Source organism: Poeciliopsis prolifica, unplaced genomic scaffold (genome assembly GCF_027474105.1).
Source record: "Poeciliopsis prolifica strain line A6 unplaced genomic scaffold, Auburn_PproV2 SCAFFOLD049, whole genome shotgun sequence".
Lineage (NCBI taxonomy): Eukaryota > Metazoa > Chordata > Actinopteri > Cyprinodontiformes > Poeciliidae > Poeciliopsis > Poeciliopsis prolifica.
In genome coordinates this window covers 3,262,027-3,289,889 of record NW_026562424.1, presented here as the reverse complement: position 1 = coordinate 3,289,889, position 27,863 = coordinate 3,262,027, and the positions used below count along the sequence as shown (strand labels likewise).

General features: G+C 37.2%; 3 protein-coding genes across 5 annotated transcripts; 2 read left to right on the top strand and 1 right to left on the bottom strand.

The window, feature by feature from the left end:
• The first annotated feature begins 262 nt into the window (after nt 1-262).
• tbx6 (T-box transcription factor 6) lies at nt 263-6,413 on the top strand. The gene is made up of 8 exons (XM_055058008.1): nt 263-332; nt 1,850-2,036; nt 2,782-3,049; nt 3,675-3,818; nt 4,471-4,541; nt 4,624-4,682; nt 4,775-5,021; nt 5,708-6,413. The coding sequence occupies exons 1-8, from the start codon at nt 263-265 to the stop codon at nt 6,411-6,413; spliced, it is 1,752 nt and encodes a 583-aa protein (XP_054913983.1).
• Nucleotides 6,414-8,474: 2,061 nt separating this feature from the next.
• Nucleotides 8,475-16,510, top strand: prodh2 (proline dehydrogenase 2). 3 transcript variants are annotated; one of them, XM_055057915.1, is made up of 11 exons: nt 8,475-8,545; nt 9,137-9,523; nt 10,377-10,567; nt 11,878-12,004; nt 12,308-12,379; nt 12,480-12,560; nt 12,850-12,993; nt 13,090-13,256; nt 14,107-14,217; nt 15,115-15,203; nt 15,281-16,510. In XM_055057915.1, the coding sequence occupies exons 2-11, from the start codon at nt 9,272-9,274 to the stop codon at nt 15,460-15,462; spliced, it is 1,416 nt and encodes a 471-aa protein (XP_054913890.1). In that variant the 5' UTR covers nt 8,475-8,545; nt 9,137-9,271; the 3' UTR covers nt 15,463-16,510. The 3 variants fall into 3 exon arrangements, with proteins under 3 accessions (XP_054913890.1, XP_054913888.1, XP_054913891.1); XM_055057913.1 differs by having other exon boundaries at nt 8,477-8,545; nt 9,266-9,523; XM_055057916.1 differs by lacking the exon at nt 8,475-8,545 and having other exon boundaries at nt 9,436-9,518.
• eif3c (eukaryotic translation initiation factor 3, subunit C) lies at nt 16,300-27,224 on the bottom strand. Its single transcript, XM_055057917.1, has 23 exons — nt 27,092-27,224; nt 25,840-25,957; nt 25,698-25,763; nt 25,418-25,607; nt 25,215-25,340; nt 25,072-25,123; nt 24,366-24,490; nt 23,481-23,611; nt 23,257-23,404; nt 22,484-22,587; nt 22,142-22,283; nt 21,876-22,001; nt 21,133-21,226; nt 20,839-21,026; nt 19,859-20,080; nt 19,587-19,778; nt 18,980-19,151; nt 18,738-18,897; nt 18,248-18,313; nt 17,658-17,745; nt 17,384-17,549; nt 16,722-16,763; nt 16,300-16,635 (listed from the first exon to the last, which is right to left on the bottom strand). Exons 2-23 carry the CDS (start codon nt 25,935-25,937, stop codon nt 16,556-16,558), a joined length of 2,778 nt encoding a protein of 925 aa, XP_054913892.1. The 5' UTR covers nt 25,938-25,957; nt 27,092-27,224; the 3' UTR covers nt 16,300-16,555.
• Nucleotides 27,225-27,863: the final 639 nt, after the last annotated feature.

Here is a 27,863-nt window from a genome sequence, read left to right as displayed (position 1 = left end):
TTAGAGGACAGGGAGGAGAAATGAGGAGTCAAGTGAAAATAGGACCATTTGGTCAAAGGTGTGAAGTCCGACACACCTATTTAACCGAACCGGCCGGGGCTGAAGGCTCTTACAGCGAAGACCAGGGACAGAAACGCAGACTGACGACGAGCGAGAAGCAAAATTAACAACTCTGAAACTTCTTTTAGAGGAAAAGAAAAGTGAAGAAGTGAGTTTATTTGCAGTAAATGAGGAGGACAGGTGAGAAAAAAGGACAAGGAGAATGCTGAATGTGGAGATGTTCCCGGGTCTGACGGTGGGACCTCAACGGATGGGAGACTGCTTCTACAGAGGTGAGAGGGCCTGAACGCGTGTGAAAGCTGTTCACACTGCAAAAACACAAAATATTACCAAGAATTTATGTCTAGTTTTTAACGCAAAAAATTTTTTATTTCACTTAAAATAAGACAAAACTAACTTACAAGATAAAAGAGCTTGTTTTAAGTAAATAATCCTTTAATATTTATGAATAACTACGAGTTCTGCTCGCAGATTATTTCATTTATGACATAATGTAGGAAAAAAATGTTTTAAGTGCAATAATCTTCCAATGGGACAGGAACTTTTTCAACAATATTAAGGAACTATTTACTTAAAATAAGATAGTATATCGCGCCGCAAAGTTACTTGTAAGTTAGTTACATGAGAAAATAGACAAAGAATATCTGAAGATTTTGTGTTTTTGCAGTGTAAAAATGGAAACGTGTACAACCTGAACACTGCAAAAAACAAAATCTTACCAAGTATTTTTGGTCTGTTTTTAATGGAAATATCTTACTTCACTTGAAATGAGACAAAATTTACTTACAAGTAAGAAATAACTTCTTTTGTGAAAAACTTTTTTCTTACTTGTAAATTAATATTTTCTTCTTTATTGTTTATTTGCAGCCTGACAAGTAAAAAAAATACTAAACACAAATATTTATAAAAATATTAGTGTTTAAACATGAAACGATTTAAAAACAGTAATATGAAATGTCCTGTGTGACATGAAGCCTAAAATTAAATAAACAATGAAAGGAGTTTCTCTACTTACACCTGAAATAATCTGCCAGTGGGTTGCTAGGAAACAGCTGGGGTTGCTAGGTAACGGCTGGTGTTGCTAGGTAACGGATGGTGTTGCTAGGTAACGGATGGTGTTGCTAGGTAACGGCACCAGTGGAACTTGAACTTTCTCATCAATATTAAGAAATTATTGACTTACAGCAAGCTGCTGCATCTTACTGCAAAGCTTCCTGTAAGTTTGGTCTGTCTTATTTCAAGTGCGCTAATTTTCTCTAGAAACTAGACAAAGAAAAAGACGTAGCGATATTTTGTGTTTTTTGCATATTTTCTCACCTCTCAGACTCCAGTAATGTTTATCGCACTTTAAATTAGAGAAAACTAACTTACAAGTAATCTTCCAGCAACCTTGTTTTATTGCAATAATTCCTTAATATTGATGAAAAAGTTGTAGTATTAAGCTTTTAATCAATTTCCAAGATTTATTGACTAGCTCCTGTTTATTGCTTTAAAGTTATTTATAAGCTAGTTTGTCTTATGTCAGTTGTATTATAGCCTGTTCTAGAAATTAAGAGAAAAATACTTTAAGATGTTGCAGCATTAGCATCTCTTCAAAAGAGGAAAGATAAAAGAACATGAGATTCATGCAAGTCAGGTAAGTTCTTCTAAATTCAGAAAATTGGCTCCATAAAACAGGACATATTATCATCCAGAGGAAGAATTCAAACATTTAGAAGGACTGAGAAGCTGGATGTTGAGTCGTTTATCATGTATCCACTCACTGAAACTGACGAGTTTTGTTCTGCAGACAGAGAAGCTCCTGGACGTTTACCTCAGTTTCCTCCCGTTTGCGACGCGGCGCCGAGGCTTCTGGGCGCCGGGGAGTCGTCCTCCAAACGGCCAAAAGACGAGGTGAAGATGGAGCTGGAGAACTCGTCATTATGGAAACAGTTCAGCTCAGTGGGAACCGAGATGATCATCACCAAGAAGGGCAGGTCGGCCTCCTCTGCACACAACTATAAATTACATGTTTAGACACTAAAAACACATTTAAATGACTTTTTTGTATTTTATGTTCTCAAACAAACTTCTGAGGCCTTCAGAGGTCAGTAAGTTACAACATCTAGACTCTGTTAGTAACAATGTAAAGAGCTGTTTATTGAGCTCTCTGACCTGCTTAATAAAACTAACACTTTTTAGTCCATTTGTCATTTTTTTTAAAGAATTTTGATTTAGATTTTGAAATAAAGAAAAATTAAAAACAATCTATTAGATGTCATTTGTGTAAATTACGTACAAAAGCAGGTAATCACATATGTGTGTATATATATATAAATAGAAATAAATAACACGGCATGTTATATAACTGATACACTGCAAAAACACAAGATCTTACCAAGTATTTTCAGTCTAGTATAGATAACTATCTTAAAAAGTAACAATTGAGCAAGATACGTACCTTAAAGAAGAATAAATTTTACAAAGTATTTGGTTTAGTTTCACATGGAAATATTTGAAACATTTCAAATAAAATCAAACTAACTTAGAAGTAACTTTTCATCAGATGTAAGAGATTGTTTAAAGTTAATAATTCCTTGAAATTGATTTTAAAAAAATTGCCAGTTCTACTTACAAATTATTTCCTTTTAACAAGTAATTTTTCCCATAAGTGAGATAATCAGGATCTGCCTGCAGTTCTAAAAGACGCCAAACATTTTCTGTAATTTCTCGGTTTTGCAGGCGGATGTTTCCGGGCCTGAGACTAAAACTGTCGGGTTTGAACCCGTCTCTCCGCTACATCCTCCTGCTGGACGTCGTCCCGGCAGATAACTCCCGCTACCGCTTCCAAGGCGGCGGCTGGCAGGCCGTCGGCGGGGCAGAGGCCAGGCTGCCCGACCGGGTCTTCATCCACCCGGACTCGCCCGCCACCGGTGCCCACTGGCAGAGCCGCGCCATCTCCTTTCATTACGCCAAGCTCACCAACAACACCCTGGACGCACAGGGACATGTGAGTGCATGCTGCGGTGCATGCTGCGGTACGGGCTGCGGTGCATGCTGCGGTATGGGCTGCGGTACTGGCTGCAGCGCACGACAGCGTGTTACGGCTGCTTGTAAGCAGAGAAAGAGGAGGAGGAGAAATACATTTCTGCCAAGAAACACAGAAATCAGTTACATTAATTCATCTAAAAAACTTTCCAGAAACAGCTCAAAAAGTCAAAAATTTGCAAGAGAAAATTCAAAATTTTAGATTAATTTTTTTTTTAATAGATTCAAAAGTCAAAAATCCTCAAGTTTTGTTGGTAAGATTCAAGTTTAACCTTACAATTTGAGTTTTTTTCTACCAAATTTTTGACATGTTGAGGGCAGGTTTCAATTTTTCTAGCAAATTTTTTTGACTTTAATCTTAGAAAATTTCCTGTTTTTGCAAGAAAATTTCTTGATCTCATTTTGTTCTTTTAATGCAAATTCTCAACATTTCAAATGCAGAAATGCTCTTGTTTTTTCTACAAAATTTTAAATCTCAAAATTTTTTGTCTTTTGGTAGAAATTTGCTAACTTGTTCTGTCTACAACACGTCGTGGCAACATAGATTGTGATGTTTTTAGCGAATCTTGTTTTGGTTTTGCTTCAAGATAATCCTGCACTCGCTGCATCGCTACCAGCCCAGAGTCCATGTGATGGAAGCCAGAGACATGTTGCGGTGGGGTGGAGGACAGCACACCTTCGTTTTCCCCGAGACCCAGTTCATCACAGTCACAGCTTACCAGAACAGCAAGGTGCGGCTTTTTTTTTTCTTTTTAATTAAACTTGGTGTTGGAGTACAAGCATGAAAACAAATGCATTCAACACTTGTCATATTTTCTATTGCAAAAAGTTTGAAATCCTATTATTGTATTTGCTGTAGAAAAAACACAATTTCCCAATTTTGGCATTTCCAACAAATAAATTAAACTAAAATCACATGTGAGTTAGTTTGTATACAAGATGAGTCATTAAAAATATGCAGCGCCAAAATCCTCCTGCAACTTCCTGTCTTCTTCTTCTTGGTTTCCACCAGTGGCAACATCCAGTTGTTGATCATGTGACTCTTGTGATGCAAAAACACTTGCTTCCATTCAGGTTAACAAAATAAACCAATTTTGATATGTTCAAAGCAAATCATCTCATCTTAGCAGCAAAAACTTATCAAAAAAAAATTTTTTTAAATTGTTTCCATTAAGCAAATTTATTTTTGAAATGTCTAATTGTGTGATTAATTGTCAATGTAAAAGCAGATACTGATGCATTTTGTTGGCCAGTCACAGAAATCCCAGTGAAATCCATCAAACTTTGTAATTTTATTTTGACAAAATGTAAAAAATGATTAATACTTTTGCAAGGAGCTTCAGAGTATCTGTGGAAAGGAGTCAAAATAATATTTTTTTCCAGATCACAGAGCTGAAGATCAACTCCAACCCTTTTGCTAAAGGCTTTCGAGAGGATGGCATGAACAGCAAAAAGTAACCGACCACTAAATTCCCCTAAAAATTTAAAACCTGATTGTAAATGATCAAAACTTCACTTTTTTTCCTTCTTCTGCAGGCAAAGAGACGCAAGACAGAAACGCAAGATGGTCACTCTAACAGAGACTCTGGATATTGGTGAGAGAGATGACAGGAACTATCATTTTAATTCAGTTTTTGGTGTGAAATAAACATGGATGATTCTATTTTGACTCCTGTTTTCCGTGAAGTGAACTGCGATCCCTGTGAAGCCGCTGAGCCCGCAGCCTCCAGCTCGGACCTGCAGGTTCTGGCGCTCGCCTCGCTCCCTCCGCTGCCCGACTCTTCCTGCGGGTTCAGACCCGAGGAAGGATCCTATCCCGTCCCAGAGCCCGCACTGGACCTCACCCAGACCTTCATGACCTCCCAGATGTCAGATATCAGCGTCACGATGCAGGAAACGCAGGAAAACGAAGCAGCACACAATATGATTGAAAGGTGAGGAAATAGGCTGGTTATCTTTGGAACAATATGTTTCCGTTTGGGTTTCTACTACTTCTAAGAACAGCTTAAAAAAAGAAGTGAAAAAAAAACAATCAGCAGTTTTTTGACAATAAGTTAATGTTTTTGATGTCTGGTAAATGAATCGTTTCTAAATGTTGAGTCACATTTTACCAAGCAACCTAACAAGAAGCTGTGGAGACCCAAATGAAAGAATAAAATCACACAAAATAGGCCCCGTTTACAATTTAAAACTTAAGAGAAGGAGGAGAGAAGAAGCAACAATTTTCTTTGAGTTAATAACTCTTATGAAATGGATAGGGAAAGATACGATGGCGAATTAGAGCCATTGTAGACAAAAAAGGAGTACATTTTCACACACACACAAAAAACCTTCTAAAATCTTCCAGAGAAAAATAAAATTTCTGAGTTGATTTGCTAGAAAAACTCCCAAAACTTTTCTAGAAAACTTGTAAATTGCTGAGATTCAGAAATATATAGAAAAAACATATCTATGTCTGAATTTTAAAAGGTGTAGATTCTATTGAAACTCAGAAAATTTCTAATTTTTTGTAGAAAATTTCAGTTTTTTGGTGGAAATTTGCTCCTTTTCTGTGTGGCCCTGAAATACCATCATAGAAAGATGTAAACAGTGCATCAATTGTTTATTTTCTCCTTCACAGCTCAGAAGCCATGGCTGAAGCGAACTTTGACCCTGGCTTCTCTGCTCCTCCATCCTTCCCTCCTGTGGATTACCCCTCCAGCTCCTTCAGTTTCCCCACACCTCCACCTTCAGACTCCTCTTCCTCCCCCGCCAACATCGCCTTCATCCCGGAAGCAATCACCCCCCACACTCCCGCTGATTTCACCTGTGCGTCAAATCCACAAACATCTCCTCCCTCCCAGGTGCAGCAGGGGGAACCGGATGCTACTGCAAGTAATGGACGTCTAGCTCACACTTCTGCGGCTTTTACTTATCCAAATATCCTCCCTATGAATGCAGAACCTGAATATTCTTTAGCTACTTTACCTGCTAATGGTTCCTGCAACACTTTTGCGTTGCCGTCTCTTCCCCAACAAATTCAAACGCTCTCATTTCCAAACGTAACTCCGAGCTCTGCTTTGAATTTCCCCAACTTGACTCACCAAGCTCAGTTCGCGACTGCCCCCTATCCCCCGGAGGTGGTACTGCACCGCCATGCTTTTATTCCTCAGCCGGCCTCCACGCCTGCGCCAGCTCTTTACCCCGCCTTCCCATCATATCCTCTCCGCCTGCATCAGGACCCCCATTCCGCTCTCCCTGCACCATTCAGGCATCTTTACAGACAGCACCAGCAGAGCCACCCTCGCTCCCAGGGGTCCTACATCAGCACAAGAACAGTGTTTTAAATTAGTGTTTGGTTTCAAGGCGCTTTAAGGGAATTTAGCAATATATAGACTAGAAGCAGTCGTAAACTTTGCCAAACTGTTCAGCTGATTGATATTGGTGATAATAATGATGATTTGCATATACTTTGAAGTACAGCTTGGCATGACAATATTTTAGAGCCATTGTAGACAGAAAAAAGGAGAACATAACTTGGCGACATGGCTTAAAATTTAAATCTCAGACTTATTTCATACAAGATCCGATTTTAACTGGTTATTTTTTTCTTGCTTCCTTTTGTAAAAAAAAAAAAAATAAAAATTACAAACAGAAAATATTTTCAAAAAGTGGATTTTATTTCAAATTTCCTCTTGTGATTTGTACAATGGAAATTTAGAGCAAGGCTGCAAAACTGTGTTTAATTACAACATATAGTTATAATATTAGAAGAGTTGCATTTTTACTAGTAGAATATATTAAAATCAAGAGAAAAAAAAAGTCAAATTAAAAACAAAATGACTTGAGTTGTCAAGTCAGGCCATTCTTACATCAGAAAATGTTTTATTTATTATGACTTCTTAAATTTCAGGTAAATGTTTGTAGCAAATATGCATGCCCATAAACAGTAAAGGCATCATTTTAGAAGGCATGTTTAAACACTGTTTTTACTGAGAACAAAGGTTTTTAATGTATTTCAATGTTGCTGAAGTCAAATTTAGATAGATTTTTCTATGTAATAAATTTTTCTATGTCTCAGTGATGACATTTTTTCAAGCAAATTTTTGGCAAAGTGAGACAATCTGAGCAAGTTATTCTGACCAAAACTCAACTTAAATTTAATTCTGATTTTAAAACATTTTAATTCCATATATAAAAAAAATGCTGTTTCTTTTATCTTTGCTCAACAAGTTATTTCTATTTTTTAAGTTGTTAAACTTGAACTTCATATGTTGTATTTTTTCCCCTTGGTTTGAAATAAATATTTTTATTTAAATTGTTTTGTTTTTTGTCTTTTCTGATATCTTAAATTGTACATAAGTAATTTTTTGCTATTTTTCTGTAAGTCTAAATTAATTGTGCAAAGAAAAAAAAACTTAAGAAACTAACAAGTATATTTTTGTGTCAAAATTTTATTAATAACATAAGATTTGGAAGCCAGGTGGGAAAACGTCACATAGAAACCACCTGGCTGCACATTGACGCATCTTGTTGAACAACAACCCAACCAGTCCTGCAGCTGCAAACCTCTGAAGTGAAAAACAAACAAAGAGAAGCAGAAACAAACCAGAATGGTCCGGCTACACTGTACATGCTGTATCCAACAGTCCTTGAATGATCTAACCTATTCTAGTTTTGCTTAAATTTCAAAAAGTACTAAATACTTTTAGAAGAAACCATATTTTACCTCCAACACATCAGTGATAAAATGGAAACTTTCCTTATATTTATTTGTAAGACTATTTAAATTTTTACAGAAAAACTTGTCACATTTGAGCAAATATTTCTGAGACATAAACTTCTTCAATGAAGTATGGACTTAACAATTTTTACATACTGCTAGATGCAAAAGAAAACTGTTTACGATAGTTTTTAAACAGGGGCGATTCTGACATGAATGTCACCCAGTGCGGCCTCCAACAACATGAACCTCTCCCTTCTTCTGTGCCACTTTCAAAAAGCGGTGCTTTGAAAAGTGATAAATATTGTTTAATTGTATGATGTTTCCAATATGTGCCAAATATATATTTTTGATTATAATTAAATTTACAATAAAATATTAAGGGAGCAACTATGTTCCAAATATAGGGAAAAACAATGTAATAAAAAATAATTTCAGAATTATTTGTTGGTTCAAAATGTAAAAGGATAAAACACATTTAGAAAAGTTCTTAAAGTATAGCAATATGCAGTTATGCATTTATATTTCACAAATATGTCAAAACCTCTCGGCGTAGATAAATATATATCATAAAATGCTTTATATTTATGTCCAGTGGATTGCAAACCAAGTGAAGCTTTGTGAGGCAATGCCAAATGTTTACTCAAATGTCCCAAAAGTCATTGATTAACCCAAAAGTCCTGCGCTCGTACCCTCAAAGTGCAGCTACCGGCTTTAATCACTGAGGTGATCTGAATGGCATTTATGGGACAGATGGTAAGACTTTCTCTTCTTTTCTGCTTCAGTTTAAAATTTTCTTGAATTAGATTTGATTCTGCTGTAAAAAATAGTTTTTGAGATGGTTTTTGTACCTAATAAATACTTGAGTCAGAGTCACAAGAAACTAGATAAATATACTTGGTAAGATGTTGTATTTAGTAATCCTACCAAAAATTACTCATAGACGGAAAAATACTAAACAAAACTATAGTATATGTCTCACAAAATTAGATGAGAGCTGAATAAATAGACACACTGTAAAACACAAACTCTTACAAAGTTATTTTTTTAGTTTCTAGTGCAAATATCTTTATGCACTTGAAATAAGACAAAATTAACTTACAAATAACTTTTTATCAAGATACTGGAGCTTGCTTGAAGTCAATATTTCTTATAATGAGCTCCAGTATCTTGCTGAAGAATTACTGAGAAGATAGTTTTCTCATCAATTGCTTGAAACTAGACAAAAATACCTGGTAAGATTTTATGTTTTGTAGTGTGCTGTCTTACCTTTATGCTTCTATAGAGCTTGTCAATGGATACCAACGTTGGTTTTGTAAAATTTCAAAACTTTTGTGTTTTTTGCAGGTGTTTTTCTTCCTCCTGTAGGATTTTTACCAGGAAAGAAAAACAACTGTCTAAAATTGAATATTCTCCACTGTAACATATATTTACAAACCCTAAACACATTAAATATTTCTATAACCTGGTTTCTAGCTACACATGAATACACCTTCTCCTGGGACGATGCTGTGCTCTAACCTTTGCCCTGCCCTCCCTCGCCTCTTGTCGCGGAGACTCATTGGTACCACCACCTCCAGGATGGTGGCTGTGAAGCGACCAGAGATTTTGTCTGTCAGCCTGGCCTTTGAGGATCCAAGTGCCTTCAGAGTGAAGAGTCTGGGCGAACTTCTCCGAGCTCTTGGTGTCTTCCGCATGTGTTCCTTCCCTGTGCTGGTCAACAACTGCGGTAAGGTGAGATTGAAGCTTTATGAAGTCTTTCCTGTCTTTCTTGTCCTTGGCACTTAATAAACCCACTTCTTTTTAGATTTTCTTACAGTTTGTTTTTTGTAACTTGGTTGCTTTTTAGCTACGACACAGTATTAGGATTGTACTAAGAAAATAAATAAATACGTTCATAAATAAATCAATAAAATTATGGCAATAAAGTTATAGGGACTAAAGTTGTAGTATGACTTTCATGTTATCATGACTTTATTCTCCTACAAATTTGTCTTTGTAATATTATGATTATTTTCACAAGTAAACAAAACAAAATAAAAAAATCAAAAGAAAGGAAAAAAATCTAGACAAAAAAATAAATAAACAAATTTCCTGTCAATGCCAAAAGCACAAAGTGTAGCCTGAAAAAATTAAGCAAAAGCTTATACCTTCACTTTTTATATGTATACAGCATTATCAAAATCAAAACAGCATCTTTCCTCCATGTTTTTCTAAAACATATCTCCAAGAAATTGCAACTGAGTGTAGAAAAACTCATAGAAGAAAATAAACAATCATAATCAAACCTTAATGTATTTGTAGCATATGATTATGATTTTTTTATTAGAAGAGTGAAAAACGCAGTTGTATCTCCTCACAACAATTATTTCGCTTCTGAATCCCTCCAACTGAAGTGCAAATGTTTCATCCTGATATTTAGTTTTTTCAACAAACTATTCCCTCATTGATTTTTAATTTCAAGCCACTATGGTTTGAAATTAATAATGAATGCTACTAAATTATAACATTTTAAGGTACATGAAAGAAATATTTAGTTAGTTGGATAAAAATAACCTGATTCAGTTATAATTTATATCTTTTTTAGCTGATGATAGCAGCACGCACCATCTTGGGGAGGAGAGGGTTCTCTTTGCTGCTGCGGCCCACCGTCTACGCACAGTTTGTGGCCGGAGAAAATGAGACAGAGATCTCTCAGTCCATGCGAAAGATGAGCTTGCTGGGACTGAGGCCCATGTTGGCGGTTCCGATTGAGGAAGACCTCGGAGAGAGCATTGGGTAGACCTTTAATTCCTGCGTAGTTTTGTAGAAATTATTCATACCCTCGAAGCTTTTTCATATTTTGTCACATTACATCACACAGTTCAATATATTTCACAAATTTATTATGTAAACCAAAATAAATTGGGGCGTTATTGTAATATGGAAAGATAAGACATTTTTTTTCTACTTTGAAGCATTTACTAACACAAAGCATGGCATTCCCACTATCATATTTTATCAATGGAGGTAGTGTGTTGCATTAAGATCAGATGTTTTCCTTAGAGAAAACATACATTTCCTTCCACTTTGAAAAACATTTTAGTTTGGTTTGGTGAATCACACAAAATCTCGGTAAAAGACATTTAAATTATTTATCAATGTATTAAAAACCTTAGTTGAGGCTTTGATGAATACAGCATGAAAGGCTGCAATAAATACACACGTAACTTGGTCTTCAACAGCTGAAAATACAATTTTTAATGTTACACTCACCAATAGCTCACTGAAAAAAAATGTTGCCCTCTATAATTTTTACTAATGCCAGCTGGTCAGCTCAATTTTTGTTGCTCTTCCAGCATCTAGTCAACCTAAAATAGACACAAAGCACAGTTTTTCATTAAAAAATAAATTTAGTGAAATTCTGCTGTAGTAAATCATATTTAATCTCTCACTTTGTATTTCTACTCATATTAGAGAATCAGAATTTATCCCTGAGGGAAAACTGTTTATCTGTCGACAAGCTACTCCATCAAAAAATGTTGCATATTAGCAAATACAAATATAATCATATGTAACATAAATACAGTTATAACTGTGAACTTACATGTAATTTAGCTATAAAATTAATAAATGAAATAAAATAAAAACAAATATGTACATGCAAATATGCAAACCTATAAATAATTTCAGAATAAAAAGAAAATATTAAGACTTGGTTTTGACTTAGATTTGTTTTAGTCACTGCATTAATGTCTAACCCGAACCATTCCCACTATATTTTTAAATGTAAGCTTAACCAAAATTTAATTCACACCAGAAACCTTTAAGCTTGACCCACAACATTAAAAAAGACTTTGGTCCTCTTACGGCCAATGGTCTTCAGAGGCTGGGTGAATGTACCAGAAAAGGTTCTTAACAGGTACTAAAGACAGGTACTAAAGACAAGTACACACATACACATACACACACACACACACACACACACACACACACACACACACACACACACACACACACACACACACACATGAATAATTCGACATTATCTTTAATATTTGGATGTGTGTTGAATGTCATAGTTCTAAGTAAGCTTTATCCCCCACTAGAGAAAAGAGATATGACGACAACATGGCGGCCATGTTGGAATGTGTCCGGATGTCCCACAGCAACGCCTGGAGCACAGATCCGATGATGCAGTTGAAGATCACGGCTCTGCTCAGCCCGGAGCTGTGTGTAAGGATCCTTCCTCCACAAAAAGATAAAACATTTATTTTTCCTTTATTTTATTTTTTTTTTTAGGCTTACCGCCAACACACTGGCAGCCTTGAATTCCTACACGTATGAGGAAAAATAGATAAGAACACATGTTAAGTGTTTGCGTTGTCAACAACTGCTCTTAATGGTTTCTGCTGACTCAACGCTAATTGCCTCAGCATCGTTGCCCTCCGTTTCCATCAGTCTGTCTCTCTGCCCCTTTGATCTATTACTGAACATCCTTCACCTCTTTCTACTGAGAATAAACTGTTTATGTCAAAGGTCAAACTCACAACCCTAATTGCACAACAATCATACGACCTGAGCCTCCTTGTCCGAGCCATGGATGGAGAAGTAAGCCAGCAGTCCACTGAGTACTGTAGATGATAGTGTATTTTTCTAATTTCATCCACAGTATAACTTGCATTTTAAATAACTTATACTGTTCTTTTAGATGATAACGTTTCCTGGATTGGAGGAAAAAGAAGCAGCTCACTTCTTGTGTGGTCTGCAAAGACTGAACAAAATAGCAGAGGTAAATCTTTCCAGACTTATATATTTCTAATGGCTGCAATTTCACAATGCAGTTGCAGTCAGAAGTAGTTTTATGGGCAATTTGGCACACATGTATTGTTGCCATTGCTGTATTGTAATGTATCTGTTTTCCTGTCTACAGTGACTTATTTTAGGATTCACCCACATCCATATTCCTACTGTTCACAGTAATAAAAAAATATTTAAATGGCATTCCATATTTAAGATTTATTTTTGTGATGTTGCTGTAATAATAAAGATCATTGTTAAATGTTGGTCATTTGTTTTAGGCGAGTGTTAACAAAGTCAGAGTGCTGGTTGATGCAGAGTACACCTACATGAACCCTGCTCTCACTCTGCTCACCATGGCACTGATGAAGAAGTTTAACAAAGATGGCGCCTGGATCTGGAACACCTATCAGTGTTATCTAAAGGCAGTTGTCAAAATCGACGGTTCAGTAACTTCTACGAACATTTCTATTGTTTACATTCACTGATGGTATGTGACAAGTGTCCCGTCTGTCAACCAGGACTCCAGGTCTCTGCTGTTGGAGGCTCTCCATCTGTCGCAGGCTGAAGGTTTCTGTTTGGGAGTCAAACTGGTACGAGGTGCATACATGGACAAAGAGCGAAAGCTGGCAGAGAAGGAGTGCCGGGTGGACCCCATTCACCCGAGCTGGGAAGAGACCAACAAGAGGTTGGATGCACAGCAAATAATGAAAATCTAAAGATGCACTTTAATTATAATCGCCATCTCAGTTTCAAAATGTCAACCCAAAAGGACAGCCTGGAAGAAACATTTGTGCCATGGATTAATTACCTGTAAAACATTTAACCAATAGATTGAACCAAACTCGCTTTAATGCACAAAATAATGAGTCCAAATCTACATTTCCTTCATAGTTTTTAATAATACAATGGATCTTTCTTTGGAATATGACCTAAAATTATTCAGGGAAAGTTCAGAAAAGACCAAAGTATTTAAAATAAAATGGGAAGCTAACATATAAACCCAGGGTGTGCTATGGAGCAACAATGAGGGCATAATGTTTGTTTAAATAAAATAAAAACTGAAACTGAAAAAATATTTTGAAACTTAAAAAAAGGTTTTAAATTGAAAAAGGAAACATAAAAAGATGTGAAAACTTTTCAGGTACAATTTTTTATTTGGTTCATATGTTTTTCAGTTCCAAAACTTTATTTCAGTTGAATGCAAACATTTTTTTCTTTTGAACGAACTTTCTGTCCTCATAACCCAAAGAGCCATTCTTGTCCAAAGCCTCTTATTAAAACTTGTTTTACTGTTTGTCTTAATGCGTATTACGGTTGCAGTTCGTATTTAAACGATCAACGTATGCAGTTATAATTATTGTGATTTATTTTTTAGTCCTCTGTCAGAGTTCAGCTGTTGCGAAATCTAAAACTTGTCTCAGCTGAATTTGCTATGACAAAAGAGTGATCAATTTCAAATTCTTCATTAGTTAAAAGGTTTTCGCAGCAGAGAGAGAAATAAAACCGTAAAATGTTATGACTTCTTGTGACAACAGTTATAACAGCTGCCTGGACGTGATGATGGAAGCCATAGCACAGAAACCGGACCGCTACAGGATCATCGTGGCCACTCACAATGAGGAGTCTGTGAGACGAGCTGCTGCAAGGTAAGGACGTAAAAAATACTTTACAGGGTTATTTAAAGGAAAATGAATTAAGGATTTAAAGAAAGAGAGAATGAAGGGTCACTCTTCTGTTTAGAAAACAAAATGTATTAGTTTTTGAAAGCTTACTGAGTTTTAAACTAGCTGAAACACATAAAAGCTTTAAAAAACTTAAGAGTCAAATGATGAACTTAAAAGGAATATATCGATATTTAATCGAACATCATGATGAAGACAAGATATGTTAAAGGGGATCTAATATGCAAATTTTGGACATTTGTGTACTTACATTTAGGTCTCAACTGCTTCTAAAAAACAACCCAACCACTTAAAAAAACACTATTCAAACGTTTTTGGTGTATAAAAAAGTTACAATCGACGAGCATTGTGCTGTCACCAGCAACCCAAGCTGAGGTCCAGCATGTTTGGTCAGCTGGTTTTATTGCTGTATGCGCTGTACAATGGCTTCTAGAAAAAACAAGTGTTTAGTTGTTGGCTGAATTCTTACTGATTGTACTGGATGCTCCGCTTCTGCTTTTCAAAGATGCATGGTTGTATAATTGTGCATCTGTGTGCAGCATGTGAGAGTGTAAGTGTTGATTTGGGGGGCGTCTCCAGCAGCAGCTCTTTCTGAAAGGAGCTCAAAATAGGCAGAACTAAGCAGACTAAAATCTAATCCAATAATTATGTGCAAAAAAAAATTAGCATGTTTTCTTTTGAGCATAAACCTACCTTAACCTGTTCAAGGAAGCATAAGATCTTTAAACATTCATAGGTTCGAATATGCTAGAATAACTCCCAGGCTGTGGTGGAGAATCCTGATCTTTTCTCATGACTGCACAGGACAAGAATATTTAAAGTTTGAGTGTTTAAAATGAACATTGGGTATTTTTACTGTAGGATGGAGGAGTTGGGGATAGAAAAAGATGGAGGCTCAGTGTGTTTCGGCCAGCTACTGGGGATGTGTGATCACGTCTCCCTGACGCTGGGTGAGATGAACTCTCATTTCCTTCATGCTGTTCAGAAGAGCATCACTGACTTTGACTGTTGTTTTTCTTTTGGCCAGCAAAGGAAGGTTACTCTGTCTACAAGTCGGTGCCGTACGGCTCAGTGGAAGACACGCTGCCCTATCTGGTGCGCCGGGCCCAGGAGAACCGCACCGTACTGCAGGGCATTCGCAAAGAAAGAGACCTGCTCAGGCAGGAGCTCAGACACAGGATGAGGCGGAGCATGAGGGGTGGCAGCTAATGACAGAAAACCAACAGAATCTGAAAACAGGACAAACCAGGAGGACTTAACTGGTGTAAACTGCTGCTAATAATCCATTCCAATAAGGAAAACAACAATCATTTGAAACTTTAAGAAACTTCCGGCTTATTTCCCTCAATGTTTGTGCTTTGCTTAGTGTAGTTTTAATTCTTATTAAAATGCATTTTTTTGCTCCAATCACTTTGAAACTATTACCATACAAATAGGCAATATAAGCTTCAGGTAGAATCTGAGGAATTGAAACATTTGTTCGCCTTCCCAGGGGCGTCAAACTCATTTTTATTTTGGCCATAAATCATGAACCACAGGGCCAGTTGTGACAAAAATTATTAATAAAATTACCAGTTTTATCAATACATTTCAAAGTACTGTTCTCTGCACTCACTGGGTGCATTTTAAAATTATATTTAGCACCCAAGTAATTTATACAAACAAGAACTGACTTAATTTGAGTGATAAAATAATATATAAGCACACAGCAATTTTTAAAAATATTTTCTGTGGCCCTGTGGAATCTGGAGAACCACAGTTTGGCCCAGATTACAGAATGACTGGCAGTGTATTTATAATTTTGTTAGCCTAATAGCAAAAGTCCTATTTTTTAAAACATTGTAGGCAATTGAGCTGTCATATTTTCAATTATTCTATTAGGCTCACTCTGTGTTGGTTTATAATTAGACACAAATGTTAACCTCAAACTGTAAATTATTATATTTAGCTGTGCAGATCCATGTTTTAGCTATAAGTTGGTTTGGTTCAAGAAATTTAAAACCCAGTTTTTTGCTTTGTTTTTCTGAATAAACAAACAAGACTGTGTTTATTGTTTTTTTCTTTATTACGGTTTAGTAAATAATAGTTAACATTTTCTAACTGACCACGCTGCTTTGCTAGAGGAGAAAATCTTCATGGTTCGGTGCTGAACGGTGGCGATGCTGAAACATTTCAGAGCTGTAAATGTTTCAGCAGATTCAGGAGAAACTGAAAGCACTTTTCCATTGGCGGTTGTTGTGGAATGAAAACAACTCCATGTGGAAAAAGTGACAAAAAAAAAATCCCAGCACAATTTCTAAGTTCAGTAGTTGCTCTGGTTTTGATTCCTGTAGCCTCCTCGCTGGTAGCCGCCCTGCTTCTGCTGGTAGCCGCCTTTCTGATCTGTTAAAAGGTCAAAATTTAAAAATTATAATCAGAAAACCATATTCAAAATATATGCAAGGAGGAGCAACTTAATATATATATACCTCTCTGGTATGACTGCTTCTGCTGATATCCACCTTTCTGATCTGAAAAAACAAAACAAAGATATTAATTTTTTCAGAAGTACTTGCTGATGATATCTGTATAGAAATCAGACTGGTATGTTTCATTCAAATATTCTGCACTTTGTTTTGATAATAGAATAGTTTTGATTTGCTTCTTTCAATTTTATTGTGATTTTGTAAAAATTGTGTGATTTTAATTTGATTCAATTTTAGGTTGATTTTAACAACTGAAAAAGGAGAAAACAGATTAAAATTAGTTTTTTCAGTTAATTTGGGTACATTAACATTACATCATGTTGTAACTTTACAAATAAATCTGAATTTGAAAATTTGAGGTTTAGATTGTTCATTAAGACAACAAATTATATTTTAATAGCCCTTGTTTACTTTGATCCCCTTTGCAAAACGTTTTGGCATCCCTGCCCTGAACCAACGTTACAAATTAAAATAGATTTCCTTACACAGGAAACTAACTCTTAAATACGTACACTAAAAACTCCTTTAAAGTTAACTTCCATCTGGGAGTTCAAACATCATCTGGTTTTTCCAGATCTTTCTCAATCTAAGGCGATTCTTCCATATCAGCTCAGATCAGAATTTGTCCCATTTTATTAAAAACAACAGGATTAAATCCGGGTCACCTCTGTTGAAGTATCCTCCGTAGACGCCCTGCTTCAGGTCGAAAATTCGCTCGTTGTTCTCCACCAGGCTGCCCAGTTTCTCTGCCAGCTGCAGAGCCATGTTCTGCAGGGAGGTGGGCTCTGTGCGGTGCATCACCACCGTCTGCGTGGGCTGGTCCAGCGACGCCTGTGGAGATCCGTGCAAAAACCTCTTAACGCCTTCAGCAATTAACATTCGAATTCATTGGCTCAATACTAAGATTTTTTTTATGCTTATAGGAAGATTAAAACGAACCATCAGTTCCTCATTAATGATCATTTTGCTGATAATACTGTGGACTGTTGGGATATCCAGTTCAAACATCTCAGACAGAGTCTCCATGCTGCAGATCACAGAAACAAACAATGAACATAAAACATTTAATATATTATTTTTTGCTAATCTAAATGTCTTCTAATATAATCTAGATGTCAGTTTGTAAATTAATCAGATTGCTTTCACAGACGAAACACAGAATAGTTCTTCTGTTTTCTGAGATCCTTTCAAATAAATGAATAAAAATACCTTGGATTTCATATCAAATCCAACTTTAAGCAATTTCTTTTCTTGTTTTTCTTTCTAGAATTTTTTTTTAAAGAAAATATTTTTGGATTTCAATCTTTGAGTCACATGACGGATTATTAGGACCAGGATACAATGATCTTAGTTTAATTAAGAGAATATCGTCACAAAATGGCGGCTCTCAGCGCGCTGACATCACTCTGAGCTATAAAAAACTCAAGACGTTGGGAAATAAAAAATCCAGATCTTCCAAAAGTCAACCATCCAAAACAACATATTTGATAAATCAATAAAGTTGATTTATCTGTACACGATGTGTTTACCTGATGGAGTCGTACACGCTGCTGTAGGTGAACAGATACGTCCTCAGGGATTCCTCCTGGATCTTCCTACAAAACGGTTTTATGAACATTAGGTGCAAAATTGGAGCAGTCGTTTCATTAAAAACATTTAATCAGATTAATCACACTATGAATTATCAATATGCCCGACTTTGTAAGCTTGAAATACAAATATCCTTGCTCCTGCAGGTGTCCTTAGCAAAGCCCTTCAACCAATTAAAATGCAAGAAATGATCTAATTTGCAGGTCAAAGGGAAACTTATCCCACTACAAATTCATACAAATGGTAGCAAACTTGTATATGGGACAACTCATGTAGGTTAGATACAACAAATACAATTTATTTTAAAGATCCTGGTTGTGCCACCCCTTTCTGATGTCACCCTGGGCATCTGCCCATATCAAAAAGACTGTGCATGTTTTCAGAAACTGTTTTATTGTCTGAAACCACGGATTAGGAGAGAGGAGTTACCTGACGAGCATCTCTCGGACTCGCTGCGTCTCAGGAAACAAGTCCCACACTTTACTGTTCATCTTCTCGTTGATGATGAACGAGTGGCAGGTGCGCCAGTCGCCCATCTTCATGGCCTTGCTGGCTGCCACCACATGTTCCCTCATGCTTTCCGGAGGTCCTGGGGGTCCGAAAGGTTAAAGTTCATCGTCTCTGCTTCCAGAGTGAGATGAATCCCTGACAGAGGGAGGATTGTTTCGTACCCAGCAGCGGCTGTCTCTCGCCCACTCGGAGCTGGTGGTGGAACTGCTTGCTGATCATCCTGCGGCGGGCGTCGAACTCGTGAGCCGCCATGTAGGGGATTTCCAGCAACATGGCCGACACCAGGTACACACACTCCAGCAGCTCCAGGTTGATGTGCATGTGGAAAGGAACCTGCAATCAAAAGGTGACATCTGTGAAAGGCCTGTTCCCCTCCTCGCCTGTGGGAGCGCTGCATTATGAACCACTGAAGAAAACGACACATAAACCTCTGAAGATGACACCGAGTGCAACTTCCTTCACAAAATGTCAACAAAAATGAAGTGGCATCAGATTTCTGCAGTTGTAGGATTTCTAAAAGTAATTTCTCCTTCTAGCGCTTTGTTTTGGTTGAATTTACCCAGAATCCCCTGCGCTGTAGCCACGTCATGTTTTTGGAGCGGACTCCGGTTTGTTTGGCGTTCACAAACTGAACTAGACTTTGTAGAAAGACCAAAGCTTTTTTTTTACAGTTTGATTAATTATTCAAACTTTCTAGGGAACCGGATTGGAGTTGTATTAAAGGCGACTGAACGGCGCCGGTGTGAACGCGTTCTCCTCGTCTCTTACCTGTCTTCTCTTCTCAATCTTCTCCTGCTCAGCGTTCCTCTCCTGCATGTTCCTCATCAGCAGCCCCTGCCCCAGCAGCTCCTTGGCTCGGCCCGACGACTGGATGTCCAGCAGAGCATTGTGGGCATCTTTAATCATCCCCTGTCTGAAGGCGCAGATGCCCAGCTGGACCATGGTTCTGTTGTACAGGATCTTCATGGGGAAAACGGAACAAAAACCCGATTACTCCCGGTCTCCTCAGGCTGAGTCTCCGGTGGTCTTGAGAGGAACACCGACGGGGGGTCGGCGTGCTGGATGTTGTCCTGCAGGTGGCTCATGAGCATCAGGTCGCGGGCCTGGTACCAGCGCGAGTGCAGGGCGTGGTGGTAGATGTGGCACAGGATGGCGCAGGTCCGGATGCGGTCGGTGCGGTCCTTGGCGTAGATGAACTTGCAGAGGCGGTCCATGATGACGGCGCTGTCCTCGCCTTCGCTCTCCTCCTGGTCCTGCTCCGACTAAACATCATTAAAAAAAAAACGTCATTCTGCTCTGGGGGAACCGCAGAATCAATTAAAACAAACTCAATCAATTTAATTTGAATGATTTCTTGTTTTTCTCTTTCTACCAAAAACTGGATGATAAAAATCTTCAGTCTGGAGCTTCGTCTCAACCAGACATTTTTTGAAGAACTTCAGTTTAGTTTATTTGTTGTTTTGTTTATTTATTTTGGATAATTAAAAAGTCTTCCAGTTCCATTCATTAGAATTTAAATGTAAATCTGAGAATGTGCTCTTTGATTAATATAACACTATCATTATATTACTTGAAAACTGAAAACATTATCATTCAATTAGAGAAAGTATAAGATGCACTATAACAGGTAAAAGTAATTTATTACTTAAAAATGGAACAATATCATCATTTACTGCAATTTCTGGGACATTTTATTGCTAACAAAATGAAATATAATGACAATACAAATTCTAAAAGATCAACATTTAACAATGGAAGACACTTTAAATATTGTAACTTTCATAAAATAACGGCCATTTTGTTGGTCTTTTTTCCTTCTTTTTTTGTCAAAAGTGATTTTGGGAACAAATAAATAAACAAAACTGCAAATAAAATTTATATTAAAGTCTGTAAACACAATTGTAATTTAAAAAGAGGCCAAAGGAGAAGAAAGGTTTTTCTAAATTGATTCTGCTGTTATTACGTTTTGCTTCCTGGGACAGTTTAGTTCTTCCCTCCACACACTGTGACCTTGCCTCACCTTGGTTTCTCCCTGCAGGCCCAGGCTGCGGCGGTGGGCTTTGTAGTCGAACTTGTAGTAGGTGTGCATGATTCTCCGCAGGTAGACGCGGCAGATCTCCTCTGTGGATCCTTTGTTCTCCAAGTAGGACAGCAGCCGATCGATGATGCCGCAAACCCGACCTTCGTCTTTCAGGTTGTCCACGTACTCTGCACAAGCAGAGAGAAAGTAAGAGAAACAGGTTCTGTAACTTTTCTTTGTGGATTTACAAAGAAAAGTTACAGACACAGCAAAAATCATATTGCCGTTCTGTACCTTGTGAATGAGGGTCGGTGTTCTGCATGATCTTGGTGAACTCTTCGTCCATCCTCTCCACCAGCGTCAGGACACACCCGCGCACCCTGAAAGGCTGATGGACGGAAACAACACACTGCAAACTTTAGTTCAACTAAAGACATTCAAGGTTGCACCGGTGACAGGAAGGAGGAAAAAATAACAAAAAAATGGCGTATTCAATACAAATGTGAACTAATCTGTGTTTATATTCCATCTAAAGTAAGAAAAAAATTCTCCATTATTGTATTTTCATTGAATATTTAATTATTAATGAAGTACAAACTCTCTCTGGTATTTTCTTCCAACTTTTGGGCGTAACTACCGCCAGGACGTAATTTATGGAGCTCAGTAATTTGCTGACAGCTTATGCAAATGGTTTGTGTGGGGAAAAAATAAATAAGCGGAAAATTTAATTTCACAACAATCTGAAAGGCTAATAAATAAACTCAAACACAAAAACGAAGGACACAATAATTTTGGTATGACATATTTCTAGTTATAGTTTTCCCCCATTAATTAGAGCTTTAATTATTTCCATTAGTAAAAATGTTTTCTCAATTTGTTATCTTGTTTGTTTTAGTTAAAAATAATAACTGTAGTGATAAATCATCTTTTTTCTCCTGGTATTAATATCCGGTTGTTGATCATGTGACTCGTAACAAAAATATTTTCATTTCGAAACTGAGTTTTTTTCCTAAACCTTAGAAAAGCGTTCAGGTCACCTGATCTGAGATGATCAGATTCTCGCTGTCCTCTGCGATGTTTTCCCCTATGAAGATGTTGTTGTGTTCAAACAGGATGTCCAGCAGCTCGTCGATACAATCCAGGCATTTCTTCCACATGTCGGCCTGCAGAGCAACATGACGACCAAAAAAACCCATCCTGAACCTCAAACTCACCAGAACTCTGGAACAATCTGATCCATTCATTTTAAAAAGCTTTCTTTACGTTTTGGTAACGTTAAATCGTTTAGAAAGCAGAGGCTCACCTTCATGAAAGCAGCCAGGTTGGGGTTGTAATCGTACAGAGAGGCGATAATGTTGAACTTGATCTTGACCAGGATGCCTTGGCCCAGATTATTCTCAGCAGCGATGGCTGCCAGAGCGTGGAGCAGCTCGATCTGAGCAGCCCTGTCCGAGGAAAGAACGACCAAACAGGCCAACATTAATCTGAGCTGTTCATCTGTTCACTACGGTGGTTAGACAATATCATAAAGCTACTGTCAGTGGAAAATACAAACTGTGAAGGAGCTCAATCAGGTTTTTACAAGTTGGAAACTAGAGAAACTCTCGTTTTAAAGAAAAGGTTTGCTGCAGCCATTTCCTCCTACCTGTCTGTTCCCTTTTTGCCTCTTGCTTGCAGGATCTCATTGAGCTTCTTCACCACCACAGGAACGTTGATCTCTGTGCCTTTGGCAAACATCTTTGGTTTCTCCTGGTGAATAAAAAAAAACAAAAACAAAAAAAAAACACCATTTGCTTTGTTTTAGAGACACGTCTCTTAAATGTGATCCATTATGCTTCCTTTAACAGGTTGGGATTGGTCTATGTTCATTAGATTCTTTTGCACACAATCATTCTTAGATAACTGGACTTTAGTCTGGTCGGTTCTGAGCTCCTTTCAGAATCAGCTGTTCTCGAGTGTCTGTCACTATAAGTCCAGTGAAGCTGCTGCTGGCCAGGCAACAACTCAACATTTACACACACATTTGAAAATGGCTGCAACCAGATGCACAATTATACAACCGTGCATCTTTGAAAAGCAGAAGTGGAGCCTCCTGCACAACCAGTAAGAATGCAGCAAGAGGTTTCTGGAAGGTAAGACAACAACAAAACACTGGTTGTTCAGCATAAAACCAGCTGACCAAACATGCTGGAGCTCAGCTTGGGTTTCTAAATAACGAGTTATAATCAGGTGTGGTTGCTAGGTAACTGCATAGTGCCTGCTACTTTGCTATGTAACATTACAGAGGTTTTTGAAATGGCTCATTTTCCAGACACCAAAATCACATTAACTTACTCCCTAACAATGTGCAGCATGTGTGTTTTAATTTTTTTAAAACCAAAATGGAAGAATAAAAACATGCAAAATGTGAATTTCTACCTTGACCAGAGGGATGCCTCCTTTAACCTTCGTCCAGCTGTCTTCGTCTCCCTCCCCCTCCCCCTCCTGCAGATCCCCAGCTCGCTCTTTCTTCTGCTTCTTCTTCTTCTCGCCCTTCTTAATGCTGGCTTTGTCGGCACCGGCCACCCTGAGGTCGGTAAACATCCCTTTTAGTTTGGCTGCAGAGCGATTTGGGCCGGTCGACCGTCGGACTCCAGACTTACTTCTTGAGGAAAACGGTGGCCAGAGATTTGCTCTTCCCTTCCTCGTCATCCGAGCTCTCGCTGCCGCTCTCCTCGGTGTCTCCGCTCCAGTCTTCATCGTCATCGTCTTCATCACTAGAAGTCGACTCATCCTGTTGGAACATTTGCAGTTTGTTTGTACACTTTTCTCAAAGAAAATTCAAGAACTTTTCAAACCTTTTCAAACTTTTTTACTTTGGAGATAAAAGCAATACAAAAAAAAAAAAAAAAAAACTAAACTATTTCAATTCATTATTATTTAATTTATTGCAGCTCTTCATAATGTCATGATAGTATTCTACGTTCTAGGTAAACTAAAATAGATTTTATGTTTTGAAATGTGTCTCACACTTTACTGGTTTGAGAACAAAACATTAATTAAAAAAAGGCCCAATTTTAATATTTATTAACATATAAATAAATTATTATCTAACCTTTATTTCAAAAGATAATTAAGTCATTAGGAATAATAAATACTAATTACATTGAAATAACCCAAACAGATCATATTAAGCTAATTAATAACAGAAATATATAAAGACAGTTATAATCTCTAAAAAATGTTCTTGGTAACTTTACTGGAATTTAGCAAACAGAAATAATTTTGGTAATTCTAACTGACCTAAAACAACAAAAGTTTAGTTTGATTCAACTTCAGACAGAAAATATATCTGGTTTCAACTGTAAATTACATTTTTCATATTTAAGCTTTTAATCAAACCTGAGATTGATTTTACTGCCAAACTGTCCAGTTTGAATATCAAGAACTTTCAAGAACTTTGTACAGAAATCCACCTCGGAAACACCAGATTAAAATCCAAACATTTCCAAGGATTTGAGGTGGTCAAACAACTCGATGCGTCTCACCCCAGAGCCCTTGGCAGACTTGAGGAATTTGCTCGCTTCCGAAGGGCCTTCGGGTTTTTTCTTCAGGAAAGATTTTGCCGACACTTCATCCCCGGCGTCGTCATCGTCGCTCTCAGACGAGGAGCCTGGGAAAAAAAAAAAAAAAAAAAAAAAAAAAAAAGAGTTTTTGAGAAGATCTTAACACTTGTAATTATGCCTGACATGATGACAAATTTTGCTGGATGCAGAAATGATAAATGATAACATTTATCAAACTGATAAATGACTGTTATTATTTATCAGTTTTGAGACCAGTTTCAAGTAATATAATAGTATAATAATGCAAGAACACATTCTCAAAGACCAATAATATTAAATTCTAGTGAATGTTTGACACTGGAACTGGAAGACATTTTAAATATCCAATAAAAATAAAGAATATAACAAATAAAATGAATCATGAAGTCTCTGTAAACTAAACTGTCCTTCAATAAAAAGGCTTGTTGAGACCAAAACACCAGACTGAAAACTTTTGCCATCCAGTTTTAGGTGAGGAAAAAAACAAAAAAATATTTAGTTAATTTTAATTAATTGATTTATTGCGACAGGCTTATCTAAAAACCTTAAAAGTGCAAATATTTTTCCCTACAAATCGAATAAAATTGAGAAAATCTGCAGCTTTTCCACAATCTTGGTCATTTCTTGAAAACGTGACAGAAACATTTACCAGAATCCTCCTGCTCCTTCTCCTCCTCTTCATCTGCAGACTCCTGTGGGTTCTGAACAGTGAAAGAAATATTTTTATTCCTGTTCAGTTGTTTCTTTTTTTTTTTTTTACCCCAACCATTGATGTTTTAATTTCCACCGTACCTCCTTGTAAGCAGCGATTTCAGTTTCAAAGTCTCTGTTGTATTTGCGGATCTTCTGGCGCAGGGTGCTCAGGGCCTTCGCGTTGTTTTTGTTCATCTTCTTCTTGCCCTCTTTGTCCTCCCAGAGCTTCAAGGAAGAGAAGAAACGTTTATTTAGTAAAAGAAACGTCCAACTGTGGTTTGGTATTAACGGAGGCAGCCGACCTGGTTGAGGTAGTCCTCCAGGTCAGCCAGCAGGCGGATGTAGAATTGAGGAACTCCTTCTTTGTCCACTATGTTCTTGCTCTTCAGGAAGGCTCGACACAGCTGCTCAAACTCCTCCAGACATTTGGACATGTCACGGATCTTCATGGCGTTACGGATCGTCTTTATGAAGTTGGTTAACTCTTCAAACCTGAAATTTAAATGGAAATTATTATTTCTGATGAGCTTAGTGGATGACTTCTGCCATTTTGAGGCTGTTTAAAAAGCACAGCACACCCACCTTTTGTCTTTGGCGCTACGCACCACTCGTTTGGTATCCTCCTCATCGTCACTAAGAAGCAGTGACCTGAAAAAGAAGCATTATTGTGTGAGACCTCAACAGGTGGATTTGATGCAATGACAAATCGGAGAGATGCACTGACTGCTTGAAGGTCGTCCCGGGCGCTTTAGGGGTGATCTCATCGGCGGATGACGATTCCTCTGACTCGCTGTCAGACCCGGTGGCGAAGAAACGAGACATTGCTAAAGGGAGCTGTCAATCTGAAATGATATGCATAACACAGCAGAGAGGTCAGTCGACGTACTGAACAGTCAATATCTATATTTTCAAGTAATATAATGGAGGAACACATTCTCAAAGATCAGTAAACTTTTAATTCTAATGAATGTTTAACACCGGACCTGGATGACATTTAAAATATCCAGAATAAACAAACAAAACAACAAATAAAATTAATTATGAAAAAATGGAAAAAGGACCTCCACTCCACAGAAAACAAGCAAAACATACTATCAAAAGAAAAGCGTTAAATTATTCATTCAACCTTATTTATATTTCTTCTGATACTTGCTAAAAATTACAAATAACAAGTGAACATCCTCTGCTGGAAAACTGCAACATTGATGACTGAATTTTTCAAATTTATATGGGTGTGAGTTATTCTTTAATCAGAACAAAATAGGAGGATTTTTGCTTCTTTTATAACTTTAAAAAGTAATCCAAACTATGCAGTGAATCAGTAAAGTGGTAGTCAAACTGTAAAATGAAGTTTTTATTTTAAATATCATTAACATAAGCGTTTTAATACCATGATACCAAACAGCAACCTGACTCAAATAAAACATCTCAGACTGAACCATTCAGGCGTTAAAAACAACTAATCTTACCGTTAGCAACTTTATCAAGCCTTTCAGTAACCAACTAGCTTTAGTTTGAAACTTAATTTTTATGTCCGTTATGCAGCCTGGCTTTATTGCCATAAATCGTCTTTTGATAAATGTTACATCATTAATTTGTAGAATAAATTGCGTTTCCAGTCGTCTGAGGCAGGAGCTACATTAGCAGTTAGCAACTAGCTAGCTACATGCTAACTGCCAGTAATGCAACGTAGACTTTAACATATGGAGCTAATTTAGCCAAATGTAGATTGTATTTTCACTTAAGATGTACACATTATCACAAACAACATCTTGTAAATGAATTCCACAATTAAATACCAAGCAAAGAGCATTTTTAATTATGCTGAATGCTCGCCGTTATTGTGGCGCGGCTAGCAAGCTAATGCTATCAGACTACGGTGAAAATATTAGGCCTTGCGATTCTCCAGTGAATTTACAGCATCCTTTCAAGCTAGCAAAATACACGACTGTTATTGCATTCGCGACCGAACGTACTTATGTCGTTTTGAAGATGTTGATATAGTGTGTTTGTTCTCGTTGAAAGGTAAAAAAATCCAGGTTTGCTGAAGTAGGGCCACGGAAAACGTGTGCGGCAACCTCGCCGGGTGCTTCGCGTCAGGAAAAGGGAGCTTACTGTAGATCTACACAACATTGGGATGGGGCAACTGCAGATCTACATTCTCACCGACAGTGGGTTTTCTGGGTTATACTGCCACCAAGCGGCAAACGATTTTATTAGTTTAGCAAACAATAGTAAAACACGCCAAGATGTAATCTCCACAATCAACAGTTTGGAACCAGTTACATTTACTTGAGTAACTTTTTTGGGAAACTTTACTTTTAGGGATATTATTACTTTGACTTGGGTAATTTTATTATAAGGTATCAATACTGTTTACCCTACAGAATCTGTAACTCTACAGAATGACAAACAAGTTTGTTTTAACCATAATGTCACCTGACACAAACGCACACCTTCAGCTAGTTTTTAAAGTTTGATATAAAGATATTTATTTTTCCAGATTTTTATTTTGTAATTAATATGAATTATCCAAATGTTCACATTTTGGTCTGTCAATTATGTAATTTCTCAATATTAAACAGTTGTTTAATCAGTTATTTGAGTAGCTTTTAACCTAATACTTTTGAGTAATTTCTTTTACAGCTACTTTTTACTTTTGAGTAAAAATATGTTGGATGTAGTGCTACTCTTACTTTAAAGCAATTTTTGGGGGCTTCTCCATTCAAGGTCACTGTAATAATCTGC

Excerpts from the sequence above, each read along its gene's own strand:
- eif3c (XM_055057917.1), bottom strand. The coding sequence starts at position 25,937 with ATGTCTCGTTTCTTCGCCACCGGGTCTGACAGCGAGTCAGAGGAATCG. Across the intron at positions 23,612-24,365 it reads AGTCTGCCAAGGGCTCTGGG|GATGAGTCGACTTCTAGTGA; the intron begins GTGAGACGCATC and ends ATGTTCCAACAG. Across the intron at positions 17,550-17,657 it reads TCATTAATGAGGAACTGATG|GCGTCGCTGGACCAGCCCAC; the intron begins GTTCGTTTTAAT and ends GGATCTCCACAG.
- tbx6 (XM_055058008.1), top strand. The coding sequence starts at position 263 with ATGCTGAATGTGGAGATGTTCCCGGGTCTGACGGTGGGACCTCAACGG. Across the intron at positions 2,037-2,781 it reads ATCATCACCAAGAAGGGCAG|GCGGATGTTTCCGGGCCTGA; the intron begins GTCGGCCTCCTC and ends TCGGTTTTGCAG. Across the intron at positions 4,542-4,623 it reads GATGGCATGAACAGCAAAAA|GCAAAGAGACGCAAGACAGA; the intron begins GTAACCGACCAC and ends CTTCTTCTGCAG.
- prodh2 (XM_055057913.1), top strand. The coding sequence starts at position 8,525 with ATGGCATTTATGGGACAGATG. Across the intron at positions 12,380-12,479 it reads TCCGAGCCATGGATGGAGAA|ATGATAACGTTTCCTGGATT; the intron begins GTAAGCCAGCAG and ends CTGTTCTTTTAG. Across the intron at positions 15,204-15,280 it reads TCACGTCTCCCTGACGCTGG|CAAAGGAAGGTTACTCTGTC; the intron begins GTGAGATGAACT and ends TCTTTTGGCCAG.